This window comes from Anoplophora glabripennis, unplaced genomic scaffold, assembly GCF_000390285.2.
Source record: "Anoplophora glabripennis isolate ALB-LARVAE unplaced genomic scaffold, Agla_2.0 scaffold381, whole genome shotgun sequence".
NCBI classification, from domain to species: Eukaryota; Metazoa; Arthropoda; class Insecta; order Coleoptera; family Cerambycidae; genus Anoplophora; species Anoplophora glabripennis.
In genome coordinates, this window is record NW_019416476.1 from 90,913 (window position 1) to 114,111 (window position 23,199).

Consider the following 23,199-nt stretch of genomic DNA (forward strand, 5'->3'; position numbering starts at 1 on the left):
GCTACGTCTATCAAAGCTAAATAGGCACTGAGAAGTCTCTCCCTTTTTAAACTTATCGCTGTATGTTTATAAAACACAGGCGGTGACGATATCAGCCACAGATTTGTTTATCTTTTCGAACAGCGCCCTTTCGTTCGTACCCATACTACGGTCAGCTGATACGACGAACCTTCACATTCGGCCATCCTGACTGGCTGATACTCGTCCTGTAACAAACAACAGAAGTTAGCTTTCAAATAAAGGATAGTTAGCTCTGGCACATTCTATTCCCGCCAGACAGGAAAATGTCTACCCACGGAAGTCATTATCCCGACAGCACCTTAGCTCAGGGATACGTTACGACGGTAAAGCATGGCACAGGAAAACGCTAGTCTCGACGGTTTCGCAACACAGAGACGACACGTCCTCCGACGGCAAAACATGGCACAGGAAAACGCTAGTCTCGACGGTTTCGCAACACAGAGACGACACGTCCTCCGACGGCAAAACATGGCACAGGAAAACGCTAGTCTCGACGGTTTCGCAACACAGAGACGACACGTCCTCCGACGGCAAAACATGGCACAGGAAAACGCTAGTCTCGACGGTTTCGCAACACAGAGACGACACGTCCTCCGACGGCAAAACATGGCACAGGAAAACGCTAGTCTCGACGGTTTCGCAACACAGAGACGACACGTCCTCCGACGGCAAAACATGGCACAGGAAAACGCTAGTCTCGACGGTTTCGCAACACAGAGACGACACGTCCTCCGACGGCAAAACATGGCACAGGAAAACGCTAGTCTCGACGGTTTCGCAACACAGAGACGACACGTCCTCCGACGGCAAAACATGGCACAGGAAAACGCTAGTCTCGACGGTTTCGCAACACAGAGACGACACGTCCTCCGACGGCAAAACATGGCACAGGAAAACGCTAGTCTCGACGGTTTCGCAACACAGAGACGACACGTCCTCCGACGGCAAAACATGGCACAGGAAAACGCTAGTCTCGACGGTTTCGCAACACAGAGACGACACGTCCTCCGACGGCCAAACATGGCTCGAGAAAACGAAGAGCCTTACCTCGCCAAAGCCCTTATTATTCTGGTGTTGGTGCTACCCATTTCTTAATATGCTCAGTAGCATAGACTCCAGTATATGGTATCTTAGATCTTTCTGATCCAAACAACCCTTTCACTTCGTATCGGTCATTCTCAAGAACCTGTGATATTTTGAAAGGTCCTTTCCACTTAGGAACCAATTTTCTACTCTGCCCAGTACTAACGATAGATGATATCTTCACCAACACCAAATCACCTACAGAATAACTCACTGGTTGGGCTCGATGTGCATCAAAACTGCTCTTTTGATAGGCCTGCACAGCTTCCACCTTATCCTTAATCTTGGTTCGCAAAGCGGTTACGTCAACCGTCTCATGATCTTCATGATCATTCAGAGTGCCAACATTACTTGGGCCAGATCGATACCCCAGTAATACTTCAGATGGGGTAGTATCTATTGCCCTATTGACTGTGTTGTTAATGCCCAATTGAATGTTCAGAATGTTGTCGTCCCACTCATCGTCATCTTTATTAGCGCCCATCGTCGATAATGCATCTAAAATGGTCTTATTGTATCTTTCAACTTGGCCATTCCCACGGGGCATCCCCACGGCATTAAGATGGTGTGTTATGTTTTTAGACCCACAAAATTCTTTAAATTTTCTTGAAATGAAAGCTTTACCTCTGTCACTGATTATACGTTTAGGAACCCCAAAGGTTTGGACGATCGTATTGAGTTCCTCCACAACATATTTGGCTTTTGTATTCCGAACAGCTCTTACGAAGCAGAATTTGGTAAAAGCATCGACAATAGTTAGGACATATTGATTGCCCTGTTTACTTCTGCACATGGGACCCAAGTGGTCAATATGAATCGTATGGAATGGACGTGGGATTTTTGAGATTGGATGAAGGTAACCATGTCGTTTACCTGATGGTGATTTAAAATACATACAATTGATGCAAGCTTGAACATATTTCTTTATAAACTTCCTCATTTTGGGAAACCAGAATTTATTGGCAACTCGTTCGTAGGTCTTGTCGAACGAGAAATGACCTATATCATCGTGATTAAATCTTAAGATTTGCCACCTACAAGTCTTGGGCAGCACCGCTCTGTTGCCATGTGCTGTTCTGCGATATACTCTACCTTTCCGTAAGTCATATTCATTAAATATATTCTTGTTACCGTCACGTTCGCCGGATTGTAGTATTCTTTTAACACTACTAACATTCGAATCCGCTTCTTGGGCAACCAATAACCAATCATCCTCTGTTAAGAATGTTGCATAAATTCCGAGACTACTATCGGTAGTGGGATTTCGGCTTAAGGCATCGACATGCGCCATTCGATTCCCTGGTCGATGCAGAATTTCGAAATCATATTCTTGTAAATCAAGAATCCATCTTCCTATACGCCTGTTCAGATCTTTCTTTGATATCGCATTTTTGACCGCTGCACAATCGGTGTATATTTTGAACTGGACTCCAATTAAATAGTGCCTGAACCTCTTGACCGACTGAACAATAGCAAGAGTTTCCAGCTCGAATGAGTGATACCTTTGCTCTGTTGGAGAGGTAGTTCTGCTATAATATCCGACGACCTTCTCTTTTCCTTCCTCAACTTGTATTAACATTCCTGCAATTCCTATGCGGCATGCATCAGTGTAGAGGATGGTCTCTCTCTTAGCGTCATAAAGAATTAGGATAGGTTCTTTAACCATGAGTTCTTTTAGTTTTTCGAACGCATTTTGTTGAGACGCAGACCATGACCAGTTTGTATTCTTTTTCAACAATACAGTCATTGGTTTGCTCACCAGTGCAAATTGGGGCACAAACTTTCTGAAATGTCCCACTAAACCAAGGAATTGTCGAACTTGATGGACATCTTTTGGAGTTGGGAACTCTTTAATGGCCGTTACTTTCTCAATGTTTGGGCTAATTTGTCCATCCTTAATAATATATCCCAAATACTCGATCTTGTCATGGAGAAAGTAACATTTCTCCATATTTAGACTGACGCCATGTAGTTGTAATCGTTGTAAAACAATATCTAAGGTTTCTAACCCTTCATCTAAGGTCTTTGATGGAATCAAAATGTCATCCAAGTACACTAGTACTTTTTTGTAACGAAGATCTCCCATTATTTGGTCGATAGCCCTTTGGAATACATAAGGAGCATTCTTCAATCCGAATGGAACCTTCAGATATTCAAATTTACCCTCCGGAGTTATGAATGCTGTAATTGGGATTGACTCTTGTGACATTTTGATCTGATGATATCCCGATCGACAGTCTAAAATTGTGAAATACTTTTGGCCTGTTAACCGATCTATCAAGTCCTCGATTAACGGCAAGGGGTAGTTTTCCTTCACAGTCTGTTTGTTAACAAGGCGATAATCCACACACAATCGGTGTTGCCCTGTCTTTTTCTTTACCATAATGACTGGGCTAGCAAATTGTGACTGTGATGGCCTAACGACGCCAGCTTCTAACAATTCGTTGATCAACCCTCGTAAGACGTGCTTCTCTGCTTCAGCTAATCTATAAGGTCGTTGTACTATAGGTTGCTCGGTTTTAAGTTTTATTTCCATTTCTGTTCCAGCAATTGTTCCCAATTTCCCCGTATCCAACGGAAAACATGTTGAATATTTTTCGATTATGGTTTGAAGCTGCCGCCGTATTGTTTCATCCTCAGTTCCGGTTTTGATTAGAATATTTGAGTGCACTTGCACCGCATTTACGTTCATCGCGTTACTAAAACGCAATTCATCACCAACACGGCAATATCTAATACCTATGTCTTCAGTAAAATTTTGTCCGACAACTAAATCTACTCCCGGCAAACACTTATCAAGCACTAAAATGTCGATAATTAATTTTACAGTGTCAATTCTAACACAACATGCTGTTTTATGAGTAACTTCGATTTCTTGGCCACCAAAAGCAGTAAGTGTGATAGGTTCAATCAGTTTATCAAGTTTTAAGTTCAGTTTACGGGCAATTTCGAAGGTTGTAATTGAACACTCGCTGCCAAAATCAATGAAGCACTGGGCTTTGTTTTCCCCAATAAACACGGATTTATAAAATTTGTTTTTATTTTCACTTTTAGATATTAGTAAAACTTGTCTATTATTTTTTATTGGGTTATTACCTGTTAAGACGTCTTTATTCCTATTTTTCTTGAAACAGTTATCTATTGTATGTCCTCTCTGTCGACAATAAACACAATGTAAACGCTGGTCACCCTGTTTGGCATTCTGAAGGCAATTAATTTGTTTATGACCCGGACGGTTACATTTGTAACACACAGCAGTAAAGGTTCGAGATTTACGTCTGTGGGTCTCCGTCAGCTGAGGGCGCATTTTCATAGCATTCGATGAAAGAAATATTGACTCGTCCTTTCTTTCGTTGAACCCTGTCATGTTCGGCTCAAACGCTTTTAAATAGACCGCTAATCTCGAAGGATCATCAATATTTGCCGCTTTCACAGCAAATTTTACATTGTTATTATCGAGCCCACCAACTATAAGATTAACTTCGTCCAGTCCAGTTAAGTTTAAATGCATTTTCTTAATTAGGGCTAACTTTTCAAAGCAATATTCGTATAAACTTTGATTAGATTGTGGTTTAAGAGCTAACATTTCTGTCATTAACAAATGTATATCCCTTGTAGGTGGGAACGTACGCACTAAAAGTGTCTTCCACTCTAACCACGTTTTAGGAATCGACGGTAAACTCTTATACCACTTTTCTGCGGGGCCCTTTAACTTATTTATAGCCAAGTGACAAATATTTATGTCATCCCAACGATACACACCGGCATGCTCATCTATCCTCGCAATCCATTCATTCACATTGTCAGTTATGGGGTTAAACTCAGTTATGTCATCATCCTTGACCGTCATGTTTAATTTTGGTCTATAATCATGCTTAAGTATATTAATAATTTCTGTCAAACCTGAACCAGTTGCATGTGATGGTAATTCTGGTGTGTAGGACCTGTCACTATTTTTCCTGGTTTTTCTTGCTCTTCGACTGCTTTCCGGTGTACATGACTTGCCGCTATTTTTCCTTATTTTTCTTGTTCTCCGACTGCTTTCAGCATCGCTACTGCTGCTACTGGAAGAACTGCTACTTTGCCGTCTACGTCTATGTTTCCCCATAATTGTATGGTAGGTACACTTGTATCACCTGTTTTTATTTATATATTTATTTAATCCCACTTCTGATATAAACACAACACTTCTAATAATAATTATTTAATATTAATATACTCTACAAATCTCCACTTTATAAATCGGTATAATCATTCCAGAGTAAGCTACGTCTATCAAAGCTAAATAGGCACTGAGAAGTCTCTCCCTTTTTAAACTTATCGCTGTATGTTTATAAAACACAGGCGGTGACGATATCAGCCACAGATTTGTTTATCTTTTCGAACAGCGCCCTTTCGTTCGTACCCATACTACGGTCAGCTGATACGACGAACCTTCACACTCGTATATGTATTTTACTTAAACGATGTAAACGATAATAATGGCGAATGACACAGACCTACAAAATTAAACTTTTTTTTAAGCAGAAACTTGAATATGTGTTTCCGAAGGATTTAGGTGTGCTGAATCCGAATCTGGCAGCAGAATTGCTCTATCACGTCAGGTTTTTGAGATATCCTAACCTAAAAGTGCAAAAAACACTGTTTTTCGTCATATTTGAGGTTATGTAGTAATGCCATCTATACTTTTTCAAAAAACTAATACATTGAATCTAAAAGTACAAGGCTCCCTCCTTCGAATGCCGTTGAGTTTGCTCAAATATATTTTTTTTTGTTGAGATATCACATGTTGAACATTTTAAGTTTCTCAGTTTCTTAATATGCGAAAATCTACTAAAGAATCCCTTAGACATCAAGCAGTCGATTGCAATTCAGAAACTTCATACCCATACGGTTTGTGGGTTTTGAGTTGGTGGGCTTGGGGTTTGTAAGCTTGGAGTCTGTAGGTTCGGGTTTTGTGGGATTGGGGTTTGTGGGTTTAGGGATTGTGGGTTTGGGGTTTGTGAGTTTGTGGATTTGGAGTTTGTGAGTTTGAGTATGTATTGAAGGTTTCTGAGTATGAAATATCTGAACTGCAATCAACTGTTTGACGTCTAAGGGATCCTTAGTAGATTTTCGCATATAAAGAAACTGAGAAACTTGGAACATTTCAACATGTGATATCTCAACGAAAAAAAAAGGTATTTGAGCAAACTCAACGGCATTCGAAAGAGGGAGCCTTGTACTTTTAAATTATATGTATTTTTTTAAATAGATGGCATTACTACATAACCTCAAATATGACGAAAAACACGGTTTTTTGCACTTTTAGGCTAGGATATCTCAAAAATCTGACGTGATTCGGCCAGATTCAGATTCAGCGCACCAAAATCCTTCGGGAATGCATGTGTGTCTGCTTCTTGACCCTTATTGATCTGTGAGATCTTATGTGTCTAATTTCCAGTGGCGATCTAGAAATAGGGAGGCCAATTTTAAACAGTTAACATACCTCAAATATTTTATAACGACCCTCCAATCTTTTTGCGAGTGCTCAATTACTTTCCCTTTAAAGTCGTTTATCTGTTTTATCAACAATTCTTCTGTTCTTATCATAGCTAAAATACTTAAATTTCCTGAAAAACACTTGAAAAACAGCGCTTACTTTCGACTATTGTCATATAAGGCGGATACACAATAGTTTCAAAAGAGTAATAAATTATTGTTAAAAAAACAGCTGTTCTAAGTTTAATCTTCGGTTTTACTGAAGAACTAAAGAACTTGTATAACACACTAGGTATACACTAAAGTGGTCGGGTTGCAATATTGCAATTGATACTGCGCATTAACCAACCACGGCTATGATAACATATAAATATATTTTACAACAAAATACAAATGTATTCATAAAAATGTTAATTTTTGCCAGTTTCTAGTAGTATATTGTATCATTTTTTATTATCGTATCTTTAAGTATCTTTATATTGTTAAAAATCTTTGCAACAATTTATCTTCTCTTTCAGGTGCACTGAAACAAACAATGGAAGAAGACTCAAAACTGTTTTTGAGAAAGATAGCTAAATTAAATGAAATATGGGACAAATTAAAACCTCTCATAAACAGCGGTAATCTAAATGTTTTAAAAGATTTGTATATAAAATCCCAAAAGGTCTCAAGTTCAGTAAAGGAGGATGGTTCTTTGAATGCTGGTGGCAAATTCGAGTGGGTGGACTCTGTTCTGATAAAGGTAAAGTATTTCAGATCGCCATATTTTTGGCAAAAAGTTATCCTTATTTCGAATTTCGAAAAAATAAAACAAAAACGTAATCAGAAAAATAAAATTGTTGAAGTTCTGTTTAAAGCATAGAAATTTTTTTTATGAATTAAGAACATTTTGTCTTTCATTTTTAAGATACGAAAAAAAATCATCCTCTAAGCCGATGATTCTTTTAATTATAGTTAGCCATGTTTTTCAAATAACAAAATTTGCATTGAAATTGGCGTATAAACGGCGCAAAATACAGGAATTTTAAATGTCATTGCAGTAAAAAATTAGTAAACCTACTAATTTCTCTCTAATTTGTCACGTTTAAAACCAAAAAAATATAAAGTTTAGCTTTATGTATGGTTCATTGCAATCAAATAAATTGTCAGTTTTCTCGGTTTTTGATCGTCGTTCTCAAGGCGTCGTCTGCAAAATTGCAGCACCCGTGCTGTTACAAAGCCGATGTGATCTAGCTGATTATGTTCAACGTGTATACTTCAAAACAGCCAGGTGTTATAACATCAAGTTGTCAATAAGCTCTAAATAGTTCAGCTAATCTTTTATCTTTGTAGAAAACACTTTTGCAAGGTAGCTGGCTATGATCCTTTCGTTCAAAAAAGTCATAAATTGTATTTGTACAAAAAAAAATTAGTTTTTTAAATACTGGAGTAATTTGAAAATAACTATTCTGTTAGTCAAAATAGTTATAATCACTTAATGGTACTTTCGAATGCCTAGTTAAGTATACAGTGTAGAGGTGACTATTATTAAATTATTCTGTCTCAAAATAAAAACGAAATTTATAGAGGTTTTATAGTTTTATGTTATAGTTAATTATAATAATATTGAAAAAAATCAAGAATCATATAAAACTTTCTTCTATGCCACTGGATTATATACAAAAATTTCTACAGGAAAGCCCTTTACAAAAATTTTCACAGAAAAAAGGCAGAAAAAATAAGAAAATGTAAAACTTATGCCCTGTATCACAGTTTTCATGATTCAGTTATTGTTCTCGATCCTTTTGATTTTTTAACATTATGACAAGTTCTTCAAAACGGTCTTCAACCAACCTTGTATGATATATGTGTATGAAAGCTATTTTTTTCTATAAAAACGGCAACAATTGTCTATAATTTTGTCTAGATTATTTATTAACAAACTACAGTGGGTGCAAAGAATTAAATGCAATAACTGAATCTTGAATATTGAAAATCCAGAACTTTAGCCCCCTTTCTTCTCCATCACACATAAGACAATTAGCTTTGTTCGTGGAGCAGTCCAAAACAATTTCCAACAGTCGGAAATTATATCGGAATACATTCCGATATAATTTTCAATCGGATTAGATTAGATTCAATACTCATTATTTCGAACCAAGTGGAATTGCGTCCGACTATTGGAAACTGTTTCTATCGAACTAGGAACAGAGATTTGTTTTATCTACGTCTGATATTTTGTAAATTTTTGCAATTTGTGTTTTCGTTGCTAGATTCCACCACTTCATGGGAGTAGTTTTATAGATTTGTCTTCTTATTAATACGCGAACTTTAGGCTCTACAGGATTTTATAACCTCCATTGATATAATAGTCAGTTATAAAAGTGAAGGCAGAGTTTTCAATAGAGGTGCCAAATCTACAAATAAGACAGGCATTAACCAGATATACAGGGTAGCCCATCGAAAACGTACCGCTAGGCATTACAGGGTAGTAATGAACTTTTCGGCAAAATCCAAAAACAGGTAAAGTTTGCTTCTGAGGGAGACAACTTTTGGCGCAAAAAGCATAGCAAAATCTTCAACCTCCTAAGTGGGGTGCCATCCCCCAAATTTTTTAAAATGGGAATGGGGTCAAGTGGGGGGTCATTAGAAAGGGCATTTAATTCTCTATACATCTATTCTTACTTTTTGAAAATCGATCCATTATTTTAGAAAATATGCAGCTTTGAAAATACGAACAATATTTTTGACGAGAAATGCGAAAATCGATTTAATTTTACTTCAAAACTTACGGTATTAGCTTGGTAAATTCCTTCAAAAGAATTCGCTGTTTTTTTTTCTGATTTGCGAATTCTTTAGCCTGATTTTGGTGAGCAAAAAATTGTCCGCTTTTTGTTTCGTATTTAGATAGGCCACAAGAAGTTGCTAGATAACTGTCTTGTGACTTGTAGTTGAAGAGTACCAATACTGCCGAGTCTTTTAAATTGATTAATTATGGTGTACTCAATTCCAGAAAGAGTAGAAATTATTGAGCTTTTTTTCAAAAACAATGAATGCGGAAATCGGGTCGCCGAACTGTTCAACCAACGGCATCCTGAGAAACATGCGTCTGGAAAAATTGTTCGCGAATTGGTGGCCAAATTTCGCGAAACTGGCTCCGTTCATAACAAAAAGAGGCAGGTTGAAAATCCGGTACTAAATGAACCTACGGAAATAGCGGTATTGGGGCAAGTGGCAATGGATAGTACGCTGAGTACAATGCAATTGGCTACTGCGACAGGAGTGAGTCGTACAAGTGTCCAACGAATATTAAAAAAATACAAATTCCATCCTTATAAGATTCGGCTAGTGCAAGAGCTAAATGAAGACGATTTTGATCGTCGTTTGCAATTTTGCGAAATAATGACTGAACGAGCGATAAACGATAATTTCCTCTTTAATGTGTGTTTTTCGGACGAGTGTACGTTCTTCTTGAATGGTTTAGTGAATCGCCATAATTGTCGTTACTGGGCTGATACCAATCCAAGGATTTTCCATGAGACACACTCCCAACACCCCCAGAAGTTGAATGTATGGGCAGGTATTTTTGGAAATTCCATTGTAGGTCCTTTTTTCCTTCCTGGAAATTTGACAGGCGATATGTACTTGGATTTACTACAAAATGTCATCGACCCAGCTCTAACAAATATCATAGAGGACGACCCTGCTTACAATGAACACGAACTGATTTTCCAGCAAGACGGAGCTCCTCCACATTACTCGCTCAATGTGCGCAATTACCTAAATGAGACGTTTCCAGGACGCTGGATAGGACGAAGAGGTGCAATTGAGTGGCCCCCTCGGTCACCCGACTTAAATCCTTTAGATTTCTTTCTCTGGGGGCACATTAAAAGCAAAGTTTACAGCACTCCACCTGATACCTTGGAAGATCTGCGAGGACGAATCATTAATGTATGTCGCGAAGTAACACCGCAAGTGCTCCAGAATGTTCGACAACGGTTTGAAGACAACCTGTATCATTGTATGCAAGTTGGCGGACAACATTTTCAGCATTTACTTGACTAATACCGTAAGTTTTGAAGTAAAATTAAATCGATTTTCGCATTTCTCGTCAAAAATATTGTTCGTATTTTCAAAGCTGCATATTTTCTAAAATAATGAATCGATTTTCAAAAAGTAAGAATCGATGTATAGAGAATTAAAAGCCCTTTCTAATGACCCCCCACTTGACCCCCATTCCCATTTGAAAAAATTTAGGGGATAGCACCCCCACTTAGGGGGTTGAAGATTTTGGTATGCTTTTTGAGCCAAAAGTTGTCCCCCTCAGAAACAAATTTGACCTGTTTTTGGATTTTGCCGAAAAGTTCTTTACTACCCTGTAATGCCTTGCGGTACGTTTTCGATGGGCTACCCTGTATATCTTCAATAGTGAGTCTTCATGAAAATATTTAATTAACAATAATTAAATATTTGGTATTAAAATCACAGCATGTAATTTGTTATTCAGAAATAAACGCCTGGGAGTGAGCAAATATACTGCATTATGCACATTGTAGTGTACGAATTATTCCCTTTAATGTATTATAACGAGTTATTGGGATTTGTATTGCATTGGTTGCAGTTGAACCCTGAAGGTTCTATTAATATTGTCAATCACGGTAGCAAGTGGTGAACGCAACAAATTAATGAAAACATACCTATGCTGACTCGGGAACGATATCGAATAGGGTGAGGGATATCGAGTACGAAATGGTATTTGATATATTATGGATAATATGATAAAGGATTCTTCCGACAAAGGCTATTTAAACAGCAATTATTGTTTCACTAATGTCCAACTTCATCATATGTTTGTCTTTATTTCGAGCTCAACATTTGCATTGATGTTCAATATTCGGACAACTTAATGCATATACGGATAAAAATGTTGTGTTTGTTATAAAATACTTGGTATATTTAGCCCCTAAAGTCGGTAAATCAACACACATTAAAGAATTTTAAGAATGTCTTTAGTTCTGTTTGCAAATAATCAGCTTTTGTGTGACATAATGTGGATAGTTGCTTTCGCTGACGAAATTTTTGTCTACGCAAATATGGAGGAGAAATCAAAGGGCTCGAATGATCAGTCAGGCCTTGTTAGCAAATAATCTTCCACAATATCTATGGCGAATATTAAAATATATATTTCCGCAAGGCAACTAAAATAGCAAAAACTGAATCTAATCAATATTATGCAATGTATTAATTACTCTATGAGTACTATTATTTTAGTGTCTTCAAGATGGATCATGGCTTCTAATAGACAATGTAAATCTGTGCAGTTCCGCTGTACTAGATCGCCTTAATGCTCTTTTGGAACCACGGGGTGTTCTGACAATATCTGAGAGAGGGGTCGACCAAAATGGTCAAATGATTGAGGTCAGACCTCACAAGGATTTCAGGCTCTTTTTAACTATGGATCCTAAAAATGGAGAAATATCAAGGTACTATGATCTTTAAAAAATTATAATATTTATTATATTAAACCAAAGTTGTAACATCCTTTAAGTCTGTAGTGCATCATAACATGCAAAAATCGAAGGTGTTATGAAGAAATTTTGCTCGTTCATTGCATATTTTAATAAATTCCTCACCACGCAGATGTGTCAGGAATGTTAAACTGCTTGTCTTAATACAGAGATATATTTTAAAAAAATAAATATATATGTCTATTTTCTAATTCAGTTACCACGTAAATGAATAGGTATTTAACAAAGAGACAACAAGCAATTTAATAATAAAAAAGGTACGTCGTGTAAATCACCACTTTCTGTTAAAAAAAAAAGAAATCGTCGATGACAACATTAATTCTACATGATTCTATGTATAATGTATATTTGAAGTTATAAAAAATCAATTAATGACAAAAATCGACGTATCCGAGCATTTTCTTCAAAAAAAAATTCTAAACCCTTCTGTCCAATTTATACGAACGCACTGTGTAATAGCTTATAATTTGATGTTGTAAATACTGGATATTTTCCGTTTCAGAGCAATGCGGAACAGGGGGGTAGAAATATACATGCTTAATGAAAAAGAGTCTCAGGACTTAAATGTGCTTGACATAAAGAGTTTAATAAATCTTGAGAGTCTAAAAGAGACAAGTCATATAAACTCATTGTTAAAAATCCACGATTTCGTTAGCGACCTGACCCTAGGAGAGAAACCTAATATTAACGAAATTCTTCATGCTTCCTCTCTAATTGCTCAACAAATAAATCATGGAGTGAAAACACTGGTGGCATTTTCCTCTGCCATAGTTGATGTTTACTACAAAACAAGGAGCACCGTCGAATTTAATTGTAACGACACTGTGAATGTCTTGAAAAATGAGATAGAAAGAATTCTTAACGAGTGTTCAGGTGTACAAGACGAAAAGGACATTGACGTTTACAATGAAAATGTAACTTTAATGACACAAAATATTTCAACTTGTTCATCCATAGAGAAAATTAAGCAACACTTTTCAGTTTTACATAAATATTTAACTTCACCAAATACATTTGAAGTTGATAATATTCTTATTAATTTATTAATAAACTATTTTTCTATAAGCTCACTGGAAGATTTAGAAATAAGGCATATCTATTCACGATATAATTTAAATTCTACGTCTCTTAAATCCCATTTAAATAAAAATTCTGCTTTAATAAAACTTAATGAAAAATTAAATGAAGTTATTTTGAAAATGAAAACTACCGACTACCCAACTTTACCACAAGATTATAGATGGATTCCTGAAACGCTTTACGAAATAAAAAATTTGCTACAAAGTAACAAGCTAAATTTAGCACTACACTTAGCTTCAAACAATTTCAAAGAAGACACTGAATTTAATTTAATTAAAGAAAAAAGTAAATCGCAAAAGGAGGTTACTTTACTTGATTACATGCATGAAAAACGAAAAAGAAAGATACAAGACAAATTTAATAATGTGATTATAAATGAATATCTCCACTTAATTAAAGAATTTGACGATTATTTGCACAACATTCCAGGACAAGTAAGCAGTTTAGATGAAGCGACTGTTATTAAAGTATTGCAACTAATTTTTTGGAGACATGCCTTTCAAAAATGCACACTGGCAAACATTAAAAATATGAATTCAACAGATCAATACAATATGTTAGTTAATTTAAGTGTACATTACAAATGGTTTTTCAAATATGCTATACAACATGTGTCATTCCTCACAAAGGTTGATGTACCCAACAGTTTGACAAAAATTACAACTAAGATCAACACTACACTGGAAAAACAGTTTTCTTGTATGCAGAAAATTGGGAAAAATTATCAAAAAGTAAGCAGTACACCACCACCTTTTATCAACACTCATCAGTTGAAAGTAATTCCTGTTTACAATGGAATAAGCAGTTTTTATAATTTATGTGAAAGACCAACCGATATCACAAAAATTGTTACTTTCTTAAAACAAGAAAAAGAATTAAGACCACTGTTAATTGAACTTAAATCTGAATTGGATTATCACTTCACTGATGCATCTAAAAGTATTGACCGCTTGAAATTGCTTCATGAAACATATACATCTGAGGAACCTCGCAAAAGTGTATCTAAATTCGAAATACAACTTCTGCCAGTAATTGACTATATTTCAAATTTATCAATAAGAGATATTTTGAAAACTTTACCTAAAGTAGATCTTTCAGACTTTGTAAGCAACAGTATCACCATTCCAACTGACCTTGTTGGTACTTTAATGTGGTATAACAAAACTGAAGATCTAAGGTTGTTACATGAAATTACAAAGTTATATTATTTGTATCTTCTGAATTCACCAGCAGTTAGACCAAATAAATATTTAATAAATATCGAAGAAGATCGTGAAGGATTAATTATTAGCAATTTTAATCCAAAACTGACATACTACTTAAGTATTCTACTGGATAGTAACAAAAATTATAATAATTTTGAGTTTATAACTCTTGGCAACTTCAGAGAACGATTACAGCAACACAACCACCTTAGCTTGATCCTGTGGAGAAATATATATCATTTATCTGAGAAGAAATATGATTATCTGTAAGTAACAAACATGTATGGTTGGGATTACCAATTTAACATGTACATATTTTTTTCAGGTGCACCGAAAAGGAATATATTTTGCGAATAATTAAAATATTCATAATACAGTTAACTGAATCATTAAACATAGAAGACACAAATGGTAAAACATTACCAGAGATTATTAATGAATGTACGCAGACTTTAGACCACTACAAAAATATTGGTTCTTTAACAGATGTCAGTAATGAAATGTCTAAAATTAAAAAACACCTACAGAACTGCTCCGTAAAAATTGGGCAATTAAAAAATTGTACCGAATTAAATAATACTTTATTGATAATTTCTGACTTGTATATGGAATTGAGTTTTATCAAAGCTGTGTTTAATTCAAAACTATCGTTAATTGATCCATTGGCAAAAAAGACGCTAAAGAAGGAATACTGTTTAAAATCGATCGACTTTTTCAGAGACTTGAAAAAATGCTATGAATTGCAAAACTCTATTTACAGTAACTCATATCAAACGATACATTCATACCATGAACCGGTACAACAAATTATTGAAGAATTGGAAATGAAAAATGATGATCTTTGCCAATACGTTGCCGTAAGGTCAACAGTGGTGTTGTATGAGAGTATTTTAAAGGCAAGTTACATCTTCTTTATTTGCTTTGTTTAATTTATAAATATTTTTCTTTTAGGTCATTAATCATGCATTTAACACCATTCTATCTGAAGACAATGTCAACAGAACTAGTTCAGCTCTAACTTATCAAATATTGGATATAATAAGTGCTCTTTCGTCAAAGGAAGAAATTGATTACAGATATTTCATTAATAAACTAAATACGCACAAGTCTCTTATTCCAAGCTATGAATCGTTAATTCACGAGTGGACCAACTTCCGTAATACTTTTCCAGATATTATAGAACCTCTCTTGAGTAACGTGGTTGAATTTTTATACGGCTTCAGAATGAAAGTATCGCTGTTAAGCAAACTTATAACGGAATATGAAAATATGAAATTTGGCGTAAATGTCCAGCAAGAATTGTTAAATTTTGTGAAGTTGCCAGTGTTAGATGAAAATCAAAGTACTTACAGTGAACACATAGAAACACTTACAAGCCAGAGAATTAATAATTTTGTCAAACACGTTCTGGAAGATGAAAATATGCCTCATATTAAAGAACAGGAAAGCTTTAGGTTTGGTCATAAAGTGCTTATTAATACTATTTTTGAAACAAATGTTTTTCAGGCTGCTAAAATGTGGTATTCAAGAGAGTTTTAACCTCTGTACAATAGATGCAAAAGCTGGGGACAGTTTGAATAAAAATTTGTTTATGAAATTTGTTGCACTTCTAAATGTATTGGTAAGTTCATGGAATAAACAGCAAGAACAAAAGGAAAAACAGGAGAAAGAAGGGGAAAGTCTATATAAAACGAGGTACTGGTTTTCTATATCATAAACTATTTTAATCATGGAATATAAATATTTTTAGGACCAAGTGTGACGATAAACCGGAAGAACAGCAGATAGAAGAAGAATTAAAGGAACTTTTCCCAAATTACCATGACATAGATTTTTCAGATTTTCAGAGTAGTGCTGAGTTAAAAGATGATCTACAAGAAGAACGTCTAGTGGAGGAATATAAAGGAGAAATCTCCTATCAAGACTTGAAGTTTGTAGTAGAATTGCATATGAGGCTTGTCCAAAACTTCACTAAAACTGAGTGGCTGAACCCAACTGTAGCCAAAAATATGTGCCATAATTTCATCGATCCTTTATTAGAAAAATATAAAGTATTTACCCAAATATTAAATAAATCAATTAATTGTTTAGATTACAGTTTAGACATAAAATTGATCACCAGTTTCAATGTTTTGTTGAGCGTCATACAAAGATATGGACAATCCAGTGATATATGTGAGTTACGCTTATTTTTATTTGACAAAAAAATTATACTTTGTTTCAGAATCCCAATTTATATTTTTAATATAAAAAATCTTCTACTTCTGTTATAATTTTAGCTGATCAAACCCTCTCTCCTACTAAAACATTACACAAAAAAAGAGATTTCTATAGAGACCCTAATGTAGAGGAAGTGAAGTCCTGCTACCACATCTTGGAGGAACTAAGATTAAGGATAAACGAACTTCTAGACGAGTGGCCTGACCAACCGACATTAAAAACTGTAAATTAGCTATATTCTTTTTACTTTCCAGTTTAATTTGTGTGTGATTTTACAGATTATTTTAGTCATTGACAGAATATACGAATTTGATATAACTAGTCCAATATCAAGATTTTTAACTGGTTTTGAGATTCTTCTTAGCAAATGCCACGAATGGGAAGAGGTTGCTCACTCAGGTGTTAGTTTGAGCCAATATTACCAAAATATCACCCAGCAAATTATTACTTGGAGAAAATTGGAGTTGACTATGTGGAAAGATCTATTAAATCAAACATACGAAAGGTAGGTATAGTATTCAACAGTGGCGGCTCCTCAGGTGACACACCGCTTCGCCTAAAATTTCCGTTTGATATTTGTTTGTTTAATACGCAGAAATAAACAGAATAGTTGCGCGGTGAACGCCTACTAAAAAAATATTGCCTTCGTTGAGCACGAACATCAACCTCGTACCATACAACGTAGTATAAGCAAGTGATGTGGATCGAAATCAGTCTGTATTCCACTTCTCTTTGAAGCGTTGTCTACGCGGTTGTCATGGCAACGAGGCGGCCAACACGGGAGTAAACTACGCCGTGACGCATATATTGAAGTAGCATTGTCATCGCCCATCGCCTGCCTTTAAACAGTTTATACGATACGCGTCGCCCAGTGCACGGTTATAACGGTTCTTAGTTAATATTTGTTTTGTATAATAATTGTAGAAATGTTTCCTATGTATGACGCAGTATGTATTTTATTGGAAACGCCATTTTCCAGATGGAAAATTGAGGACAAAAAGGATTTTTTAAATTGTGAGAGACCTGTGCCTTATTCTATCGATATGGAAAAAAAGGGGAAGTCCAAAGGCAATGTGTACGTTCGGGAGTTTCGGAATGAATGGTATTCGGAGTATAAGTGGGTATGAAAGTGTTTATTTAAAACAAACTTTTCTGTATGCAGTGTTTAGTTGTGGGTGTAAAGTCGGTTGTGTGGAATAAGGAGGGATTTAACAATTTTAAAAACGTCACGCGAGGCTGTCGTAAGCTTCTTTGGAATATACATGTACGGTGTGCGTTAATGTTCGCAGAAGTCCACAACCCGAACTAATATTTCTATTTTTTATAAAATCTAAATGAAAATGCTCACGAACGTCAGTTTTTCGGTAATATTGCAAATGCAACTAAAAATTTCCAGATTCATTTAAAGCCGTTTGACCATGAAAAAATTTGAAAATTTTCACCTGCCGCGCTTTTTTTCCTTTTAGTCAATGAATAGTCTTCATGTATGCTCAATGTCACGAGCCGCCAGTGGTATTCAACAATTGTAAATAAGTAAGAAGTGAAATATCCACCAAATTATTTTGGAAAATTGTTCTTTGCAGATTAAATGAACCAATAACTAAATGGTGGTTGTACATTTATAATATAATGGAACAATTTGTTGTAGAGAAGAGATATTCAGAAATAGAATTAATCGAAACTTTACAAACATTTTTAACAAAGTCCAACCTGGCTGAGTTTGAAGGAAGGTTGAATTTGCTGTACATTTTCCATTGCCATGCTACATATTTAGAAAGATCTAAAGAAACAGAGTTGTTCATAAATATTCTGTGGAATATTTACAGTTATTTCCAACAATTTAGCTTAACGATTTCAAAGAAAATTAAAGATCTAAGAACGCCTATTGAAAAGAAACTAAAAGATTACGTTAAAATCATCAGATGGAAGGATATAAACTATTGGGCAATTAAGCAGACAGTAGATAAATCACATAAAACTCTACACAATTACATGAGGGAATTTCAGGTAATTGATAAACTGTTCTAGAGTGTAGAAAGTATTATTACAAATGTTTTTAGGAGGCGTTACAACAACCAATAACTCCATATCTCGTTAATACAGACAACGATAATGTAACAGAAAATGTGGGAATATGGGACAGGCCTCAAAGACAAAGTCCAAAAACTTACCATTACACGTTGGACCCTGAAGCTTATCTGGCAAAGCAATCATTAACTAAGGTGAATATTCTTTAGCCAATCTTTAACTAGAAATTTAACTCGTAGGTTTTAACAGATTTAGAAATTAGTATGACATATTAAGATAAAGTTGCTGATTTAACCTTATGGCAAATAATTTGTTTATTCTTGTCTTAAACCAAATTTAAAATTGGTTGGTTACCGCATTATCAGTCTAGACCTCTTAACTCTTTAAGAGGTACTTCGCCCTATTTTTTAGAAAAAACATATTGTTCCAGTGGTGGACTTTCTGGTTATTGAATTTTTTGTGAGCACTTTTGAAAACCTTTGTTTTGGTTGATACGATGTGTATTTCGATTTTTCATTTCTATTGCTTCTCTGTAGAGCTTTAGCCAAAATTTTCTCTCTCACACTAGAATTTTGGTATCACTTATATCTATTCCGTGTCCTGTATCTGTCCTCTGTTCTGCAACAGCTGATTTATATCACTCTTGCAGTACATATTGAGAAGGTATATACAGGCTGTTACAAATTCACTTCTTACTACAGCGATCTCGGAAACGGTAAGAGATACAAGGTAGCTTAAATGGGGGCAAAGTTGCATAACCAGGGGATCAACATTATGCCTCTAAAAAATCAAGGCTAACATGATTAGTTTTCGAAATATTTTAAAAAAACCGAAATTTTGGAAATCCGTTTTTGTTTTATTTCAGTGTTGTTTGAGATGATATTGAAATACGAACACTTTCTCTTGACAACTTTTTACCCTCTATCAAATGGCATAATCAATTTTTAAATGTAACGTTTTATCTCTCCAGGACCATCATCAACTTTATTTTTTTTTAAATAAGACTGGAAATTTTATTACATTTTTTACAAGCCTTTATGACCCTTAATACTGTTCTGTCTCAGCCCGAACCAGATTCAGACTTTTTGTCTCGAAAATATCATCTTCAATGTTCTAAATTTATCTAAATTTTTTATTTAGTTTTCTATGTTTATTTAACTATGGTACACTCTAAGTGTCCTTAGACCCTGTGAAAACTATCTAGGTAGTTATTTAAACTATTACCATCACACGTTACAATAAAACATTATTGAAATTTTAATCTTCATCACCTGGTCATATATAATTCGATAAGTTGTTGGGTCAAAATTAAAACATTACAATTTTTTTTTTTTCAGTATGACAAATTAATTCTTAAAAATGCATATGAACAACCAAAAATTCCAAATAAATATTGTACTTGTAAAAAATTACAGTAAATGTTCAAAAACGTTTCCGTTTTGGCAAATGTTGAAAATGAAGATAAGCATAATATAATCGGAATTTATTATACCTGTAATGTATGAATATCCTGAAAAAAAAATATACCGAAATTTGTTTTAATTTTGAGCACTCGAAAAACCTAGAAATAACTATGATTAAATGGGATTAAAACTCTAATAATGTTTTATTGTAACGTGTGAAACAGCCTGTATGTTATTAATATTATACTCCCTTTTAAGAAGTGACCTATTTCATTTGTACATCCTTGAATACACAGAGATCAGTTTTTGTCAGATATTCCTCCTTTTAATTATTCTTGTTCTACTGATAGTTTGTTGAATATTTTGCTGGTATATTTGTTTCTTTGGAGAGTTAATTGTAGATGACATATAGTTCCCTATCTATGTGCTTAAACTCACAGATGGTGGATACTCAATGTCCCATTTTTCCGGTAAATTGGCAGTGAGACTCAGTATGTTGAATGTACCATTCTATGCAATAATTACTGCAGTTGGATCAGCTACTCCCCTGGTATGTGGATCTTTGGGCAGATACAAACCTAAAAAATTGCCCATTTCTAGTGAGGGAGAGGTATAATTTAGGCTAAAACTCTATAATAGAATCAGCAAGAATCCAGAAAAATTGCAATCAACTTAAACAAAAGCTTATAGCTACCTGGAGTTTGAAAATAATTCATTTGCGAAAATTAAGGACTAAAATGTCACAAAGCAATGGTTTAAAACCACACACTGAAATGACATGAATTTGTACCTGATGTGACAAATAGTCTGGAAATTATTCAACCCTTAACAACTGCCAGAAAATTGTGGAAACTGAAAATTGAAATTTTTTACAAAATAAGTAATGTGTTATTATTTTATTTAAACTCATAATTATTATCTTTACATATTGCAATCGTTTAAGAGGATTGGAAACATCTTTCATATATTAGTGCTATTGGTAATAACTTTTTTATTTAATTTCAGAAAATTCATACAGTAGAATCCAAACCCGACGAAGGTATATTGGCCAGAGTAGAATCTTATTTCCTGAAGTCAAGAAAGTTGTGCAAAGAAATAATAGGGGCCACCAGCTACCCAAATTTGGTGCAAACATTAGATGGATTTATAACTGATATTATTGAAACTAGCACCCATTTACAAAGTTTAGAGGTAGATAACCACTTATTTGTTTTTAATAATTTTCCACAATAAAAATTTTTCAGGTGGATACAACTTTGCCAAAAGAAAAACAAAAATCTCAGGCTAAAAATATACTACAACAGAAACACAGAGCTCTAGCAGATTTATTTAAAAGTCTAACTAAAATTGGATTGTCATTTAGAACCGGTGTTGTTGAATCGAAAATTAAAGCTGTTTCTGATGACTTCACTTTAAAACCTATAAATTTAAGTGCAGCTTTCGAACATATAAATTATGGGTAATTTAAATTTATTAATTATATATACATACATTTAAATGATAACTAATTACTTCTTCATTTCAGTCGTCAAGAAGAAAAAATCCTTACTATATGGGACTCATGTGAAATCTACTACACAAAGTCTTTAATGAGAACAGATGTACTGGACACCGCATTGAAGAATCCAGCTCAGGACCTCGGCTTACAGAACATCGAAAGATGTAAAGGTTTTTCTGCACATTTAACGGTGAGTTTTTTTTAAATACTTCAAATGTTAAATTTCTGTACCTCGATAAATTTAATATATTTAGTAATTTATTTGTAAATTAAACTATTCATACAGTGATATTTATTTTCAAGGCTTATGCAAGAAAACAGAAATATGAGTTAATAAATTCAAGCAGGATATATTACTATTTACGCTTCTATGCAAAACAGTTGAATGAAGCGTGTGAAGGAAAAAATTTCCTACACGTTGAAACTGTAGAAAACACTATAGATTTGTTAAAAAATGTAACAATTGTAATGAATCAATGCAAGATAATTTTGAACAGTTGCCCCTCGGAAGGAAATTTTGGAGATGACCTCCTAGAAGTACCAGTTTTAAAATCAGATGTCAAAGAATGTATTGAGTACAAACATGATGCAATATGGTCTAAAGCAGCTGCACTTATAAATAATATTTTGAGTGCAGCAAGTAAATTGAATTCATTTCTTCAGAAATGTAAAGGAAATGTACCAAGTGTCGAATACGATCTGGTATCCACAGAATTTGTTCCAATTTCTGATTTAAATAGTATAGAAAATGATTTGATTAACATGTACAAAAATATAGAAAACTTGAAACTAATATTTGGAAACATCGCTGTAAATGAAAGTCTGAATTGGTTGATGAAGCTGATTGCTACAGTAGGAGAGCAATTTGAGATGCAAAAATCAGACACGTTAAGTGTTAACACCGACGAATTTAAAAAACAAATCCCAAAGTTTTGTGAAAAACTTTTATTGATAGTGCAAAATCTTTACAAGAAGTATGTCATTGAAAATAAAAAAACTGAGATGAAAGAGAAAGAAAATAATGAAGATTTAGAAGATGATAAACTTCAAGAAGAGCATCTGAAAACTCTTATCGTGGAAAATTTATTCAACGACATTGCAACTTTAAAAATGAAAGACATATTAAAATCAGTTCACGACATTTCAAGTCATCTGTTAAAAACGCCACTAAAGTATGCAAACGAATTAAAACCCCTGGTATATCAATGCCTACCACTCTTGGATCAAACAATTCATCTCTATCAGTATTTTATAACCCAACAGGTTTCGGCATACAGACTCACCTGTAAAATGAACTCAATCTTATTAAATATTTTTATAGATTTGGTATCAAAAGTAAGTTTTTGTAACTTTATGATCTTCATGTGATTAAAATTATTACCATATTTTAGGGATTTTGTGTTCCTCCTGAATTTTCGGATGAAATGGATGGTGAAGGTGTTAGTAAACCGTCCGATGGACTTGGACTAGGTGAAGGTGAAGGTGAAAGAGACGTCTCTGATAAAATAGAATCTGAAGATCAGTTAGATGATGCGCAACCAGCAGGTCAGGAGAAAAAGAATGATGAGGATCCGGATTGTAAAGAATCAGAGAAAGGAATTGAAATGAGTGAGGATTTCGACAGTAAATTGCAAGTATGTAATTATATTGTAATATTTTGTCTTCAAGAATTA

The 23,199-nt window shown here is 34.6% G+C and overlaps 1 protein-coding gene across 1 annotated transcript in view; it reads left to right on the forward strand.

The window, feature by feature from the left end:
• Positions 1-23,199, forward strand: part of LOC108909934 (midasin) — a 75,635-nt gene that overhangs the window by 46,794 nt on the left and 5,642 nt on the right. Inside the window, exons 4-19 of the mRNA XM_023454654.1 lie at positions 7,104-7,327; positions 11,836-12,047; positions 12,595-14,643; positions 14,703-15,273; positions 15,329-15,831; positions 15,884-16,072; positions 16,128-16,552; positions 16,657-16,820; positions 16,876-17,102; positions 18,181-18,604; positions 18,658-18,819; positions 21,034-21,219; positions 21,273-21,487; positions 21,554-21,716; positions 21,830-22,861; positions 22,918-23,160. Coding sequence (XP_023310422.1) covers positions 7,104-7,327; positions 11,836-12,047; positions 12,595-14,643; positions 14,703-15,273; positions 15,329-15,831; positions 15,884-16,072; positions 16,128-16,552; positions 16,657-16,820; positions 16,876-17,102; positions 18,181-18,604; positions 18,658-18,819; positions 21,034-21,219; positions 21,273-21,487; positions 21,554-21,716; positions 21,830-22,861; positions 22,918-23,160 — 6,989 coding nt within the window. The remainder of the gene's footprint in view (positions 1-7,103; positions 7,328-11,835; positions 12,048-12,594; positions 14,644-14,702; positions 15,274-15,328; positions 15,832-15,883; positions 16,073-16,127; positions 16,553-16,656; positions 16,821-16,875; positions 17,103-18,180; positions 18,605-18,657; positions 18,820-21,033; positions 21,220-21,272; positions 21,488-21,553; positions 21,717-21,829; positions 22,862-22,917; positions 23,161-23,199) is intronic.